The sequence below is a fragment of the Solanum verrucosum genome, unplaced genomic scaffold (genome assembly GCF_900185275.1).
Source record: "Solanum verrucosum unplaced genomic scaffold, falcon-dt-bn FXZP01000108.1, whole genome shotgun sequence".
NCBI lineage: Eukaryota > Viridiplantae > Streptophyta > Magnoliopsida > Solanales > Solanaceae > Solanum > Solanum verrucosum.
The window spans coordinates 2,115,868-2,121,744 of NW_026020274.1; the positions used below are offsets into that span (position 1 = coordinate 2,115,868).

Consider the following 5,877-nt stretch of genomic DNA (forward strand, 5'->3'; position numbering starts at 1 on the left):
AAAAAATAATTTAGCAATTTTAGAACAATAAAGTAAAAGTTAAGTTATTGTATATGAAGTATTACCCCAAAAAATTGTGACTTAGTTTGTAATATACATTATTTTTCATGTTCATCTAATATATTAAATAGGCGTTTGGACATGCGATTTTATATCGTGATATGAAATTATAAAAAGAAATTAGTGTTTTGACATACGATTTCATGTTGATTTCATCTCATGATCAAATTCTTCAAAAAACATGATTTGGAAATTTCAATTCATGATTTGGAATTTTAATAAAATACAAAAATTGACTCACAAGTTTATATTTTGTAAAAACAACTCCACATATATATCTACTAACCATTTACTTCATGTATAAATAAAATTTATAATTCATATCATTACTTTTAAAATCATTTATATCTCATATAAAGATTATTCTCACCAACATAAACTTTATTATTATTTCAAATCAACAATTTACCATTTATATTCACCAAATTCATTATTGTTTATCATATTTATTTACTAATCAAATTGACCAACAAATGACTCAAAGTAACAATGTTGGTCGGTTTTCTCCGTCATATGATCGAGAAATGCAAGTTCAACGTGAAAAGATTGTACGTACTATGTGGGAGGATTATATTATAGACTAGTACACTACAACTTATGTTCAATTTAATTTTTTTATTGAATTAAAATTTAATCAATAAATATTGTACTTTTTTAGAATAACTTTATGATAATTTATTATGCAATTTTATAAACTTTTTCTTATTTCGTAAGATTGTATAAATAATTACAACTATTTTAATAATTTTATAACTAGTGGTGTTTTTATGCTTAAGACAAAACATACAACATAAAAAGTCTAAATTACATGTATAAACAAAACTTCAACTTTATCTCATGATCAAACCGACTCCGAAAGTAAGTGCAACGTCTGCATAGAATATCATTTCAAAATATTTATTAGAAACTGTACAGAAATTCGACAGGGGAAAAATATCTGTCATGGCCTCCACACCAACATAAAGATCACCAGCCAGCATAATCCAAAGTTATAAAACAACACAACAAAGTGGACTGGGATGATGATTACACAAATGGATGTTACAACTAGAAATCACACATGGTACAAAGTTGATACATTGTTCCTTTCACCAAGTTGAGCGAAAATTACAACAGAAGCATCTTAAACTATATGAATGAAGGATAAAACGACGAAGGACGAAGAGAAGGTAAAAAAAGAAAGAAGAGAATAGTAACTTTCAAATGTGCAAGAGCTTCCTGCATCTTCTTGATTATGATGAAGAGTAACACAATGACTAGTATCAACTAAATCTTCTATCTGTCCTTTCTATTCACATGCCAACTTTGTGTCAAAGCTGCTCAAACAGATGGCGAAAGCCTGAAAGGCAGATAAAGGATATCGATAATCCATTGTAAACATATCTTTGCCAACCTTACCAAACTGCAAGATAATCTTGTCTTGATCTGATGATGACTGAGCCGGTTGTGCTGGTGTTGGAGCACCGGCTGCACGCTGTGTAGCAGCAATCAACTGGAAATTCTTGACAGAAGCGACAGTTACCCTCCCTCTGAAATTCAGACACCAACATTGCAGCTGTTCATGCCACCTAGGTGCCTTGTTTCGAAGAACCAAAAGACTACTCTTACCTTCTTCATCTACTTCACTTGGACCCCCAATATCTGAAAACCGAGCACTGTTGAACTCTGTTGAAGCATCAATTGATTTTGAAAAGGACATGCTCCTAAACGAGTCTTCAAGATTCGGAGGGAGAAGTTCAGGTTGGCCTGGGACAGTGCCCCCGGGTTCAAGGGACGAGACAGGGATTGAGTGCATGACACAATTCATCCTGCGAGGCCCCCTGGTTCCGAGTACATTCAGTTCGTAGCTAACCTGTGCAATGTTGTAGGTTCCTGTAGGGACTTTGGGAGAAACTTTCTTGGAGTAGAATCTCCGGCTTCCACCAGGTGGAGGAATACTAGAACTGTTGTATGGTGGTTGGGTATCATAAATTATGAACTTTGTGCCCAGAAAATTTGACCTGAAAAGAAGAAATAAAAACTGTTTAGAAGCTTTTACAATTGGTCAGAATCGGAAACTTGCATCATAATTTATGTCTATGACCCATTAAATTACTCACTTCCAGTTCAAGCACACAGCTAAATTCGTACTAACAAACTTCATCACATAATATTCTTCATATGTTTAACAATTTATTCACCTTTTTTTCAAGACAAGTAAGGCATAAAGAATCAAATACATTAAGGAATATCACCAAATAGGTCATCAGGACAGGTTCAATATCAATATTAGATACAACTGAGAAATGTTATATCCATTACCTGTCAAATTCCCACCATAAGAATCCACAGCATTGTAGAATGATTTTATAAGCATTTTTTGGGGTAAACATATAAAAGAGCAAACAGTCTCAAATCATCAATGAGCTCATAATATTATTCAAAGACTCATTACACAACCAAAAGGGATAGAATCCAAGTTGACGACTTGTTAGTTTCTTCTGTAACTTCTTTTGTCAATTAGAAAGTTTACAAGCCTGATTTTCCTTTCAATACAGCCTGAAAGGACAGATTCCAAGCAGAAGATTTTACTAGTTTCCTCCCTCCATTTAACTCTCGTCCCTCAGATAGAACCTTGGAGATCCTATTCATCATCTCACGTTTGCTCTTTGTACATTTCTTGAGCCATTTGAATCATGTGTGATATCGTTACTTTAAACAATCACGATGTTCTTTGAGGACAAAGCTAAGAAATGTAAAGATTTGAACTCTCTTAAAGCATGCTTACCTCAGTTTTCCAATGTAAGAGCTGTTTGACCTTGATATGTTATCTGCATTCATAGAGATGATGTACTCTGTACACGTGGTTCTCCGATTACGCTTTGCAGAAAGAAGAAACTTGCCATTTTCTACAAGCAAGGCTGATGGAAAACAGTAAAGGAAAAAAGAAAACATCAGGCTGCCTGGTTTTAATGAAAACAAGGTAATATTTGTATAAATGGTATGGAAATATCAAGAAGCTTCAGAAATGGTTCTCAACCATTACTAAAGATTCTTTTACACCATTGACAAAGCATGTTCAGTGACAATCTGGAACTCCTACATAACCATAATAAAAAAATTCCTGCTCAACAGTCCACAAAAGAAGAAAGAAAAAGACATTTTTTTTATGAATTATCATCTGAATTTTCTGTCAATTAGCTGTGAAGTTCTCCTAAGCAGACAAACATATAGGCACTAAAAATCAACCCCTTAACAAGAACTGCTTTATTCCACTTTCCACTCTGTGGAACAAGGGACTTTTGCATAATTGTGGTGGATTTAATTGCAGAGAAATGATTCTTCTGTCAACCCTCGAAAATGAATCGAACTTAGAAAGAAAAAAAAAACCTTTTTTGAACCTATAGGATCTAATGCAACAAACAAAGACATCAGATGACTTATGAAGCTTACAGATGAGCCAAACATCTACACTAATCTCACAGCAAATTAGACGACATGTCAGTCAGCATAAAGCCAGTAAGATGAACTTACCAGGGCTAAGGCAAAGGAAAAGTTGGTAAGTTAATTTAGATTTGTCCCTCCGGATGAAGCATTGGATGGTTCCATCCCGAAACCCAGGCTGCAAGAAGGAATTGGATAACAAACATCACAACAATGATATAGCTCTCATCTTCCACTCTAACCTTATAAAAACAATAGAGAAATGATGGCAACAGATGCTCCACGAAAGAAAAAAGGAGACCGGAAAAAGACAATCACCTGCTTAAGAGAGATGGGAAAGGTCAACTTTCCAGAGAACTCCGGACGATGAACAATTTCTTGACACATCTCCCTCCATGAGCGGCAAACAGCTGCACATGCAACAACATGTTTACGAGCAGGCCACGTACTCTCACTTGCCTCCAGTCTTTTAATTACATCACGAAGTAACTCTGGTGGGAGGCTCGCCCAACAACTGCTTTGAATGACAATAACATGGTCATGCAACTCATGAACAGCACTCTGAGACTTCCCTCTGTTATGACTGGACAGCTTAACCTCGAAACTCCGCCTAGATAAGCTTCCAATACTATCCCTGATATCACGAGCTATACTGCGAAAAGACATTTACTGAACCAGAGCAAGGTTTCACAGGCTACTTTCTATATGTGAATCTTTTGGAGTGACAGATTTGAATCCCCGACAACCTTGCACATTAAATATACCTGAAGAAGGAGTAGGGTATCAATTCAAACTATTCTGCATTCCTTAACTACAAAGAAAATGAAGAGTTGTCCCGAGGTACTTAAGGAAAAGTACAAAGCAAGAAAAGAAGATTCCTACAAAAAGAAGCCACATAAAGCAGTCCAAAACTAGAGACTTTACTAGAGAACACTTTCCTGCTTGAAAACCACCATTACAAAGCAAAACTACAACACCATCTTCATCATTCATAACAATCTCACAAAAACTATATCCCCAAGGAGGCGGATCCCGGATTTGAAGTTTATGAATTCCCACTCGTCTCAAATTAAAAAAAATAAAAAGAGACAAAAAGGTTCCTTTTCTTCCACTAAACCAACAAAACACACTCTCTTAATGTGTTCCCAATTCCTTTTTCTTATACATTTATTAGATTTTTCAATACAAATACAGAATCCGCGAAAAAGTTACTGAGTTCCCGAACCCCAACATATACATTAAATCCTCCTCCTCCCCCGCCCCAGGCACATAAATTTCCACTTAGGAAACCAAGGGGGCAAAATGAGGGGAAAAAACAATTCTTAACCTGAAAAATGGCCCCAAAAGGAGGAAAAATTCAATTTTTGATACCTGGTAAGAAACCATGACAAAAAAGCTTAAAGATTTAAATTTTTTTTCTTGCCTTATCAACAAGAAAAAGTAGACAAACAATGAAATTTCCAAAATAGTTAACAAATGTCACACTTAGACTAATACTATCTTCCACAATACAAAATTATGCTTAACATTATACTTTAAACAAAAACTGTTAGTACCCACAAATTAAAAAAAAAACACCCTAATTAACTTCAAGGTTTCTACAAAAAAAAAATGTAAAAATTTCTAAAATCATGAAAATTTTCAACTGATAAAGGAAAATTAAAGTAAGAAGAAACAAATTATTATTAACACATACCATAAAAATTAAATCTTGTTATTTTTGGGTCTCTGTACAACTATCTTCTTGTTGTTGTTTCTCTCTCTGTCTCTCAACTCATTCCTATTCCTACCCAGCGGATACCAAAGACTTTATTAAATCCTCTTCACGGAACTTTTGCTTTTAATTAAGAAAATAAAATGTGGAGTTGAATTAACTGCCATTTTGGTGGGGGCAGGGGAAGTGGTGTTTTCAACTTTGTTCTTAAATTACCTTTTTGTCCTTCTTATTTTCATTTTTTATTTTAAAATTTGATCATGGAGCATTATTTTTTTATTTTAAAAAAATATTCACTCTATTTAAATTAGTTTTGATTTGATATGAAGTTTACGAAAGACGATTGTAAAAAGACTTTTTGAATCCCGTGGTTCTATACTAATATAGAATATACCAAAATGTTCTTTTTGTTTTATGATTTTAAACATATCAAGTAGAAAGTTAGAATTAAAGAATTGTCAAAAAAAAATTAAAAATATTTTTAAAAAATAGATAAGTAAAATAAGACAAACAAATTGAAAAAAATCTTAATAACATAATTGGTTAGCTACCTAAAATTTTATCTTGTTATTAAGAGTTTAATTTTTCACCTTATAATCCTCTTTTCTATTCCCGAGTCAGAAATTTATAAGGAAAGAAACACGAAGGGACTAGTAAAAAGAAGAAAAAGGATTATATAT

General features: G+C 33.6%; 1 protein-coding gene across 1 annotated transcript; it reads right to left on the reverse strand.

Annotated features, from left to right (window-relative positions):
- Window positions 1-922: 922 nt before the first annotated feature.
- On the reverse strand, window positions 923-5,295 carry LOC125833952 (tubby-like F-box protein 8). The gene is made up of 5 exons (XM_049513124.1): window positions 5,180-5,295; window positions 3,802-4,247; window positions 3,574-3,661; window positions 2,828-2,960; window positions 923-2,060 (listed from the first exon to the last, which is right to left on the reverse strand). Exons 2-5 carry the CDS (start codon window positions 4,147-4,149, stop codon window positions 1,349-1,351), a joined length of 1,281 nt encoding a protein of 426 aa, XP_049369081.1. The 5' UTR covers window positions 4,150-4,247; window positions 5,180-5,295; the 3' UTR covers window positions 923-1,348.
- Window positions 5,296-5,877: the final 582 nt, after the last annotated feature.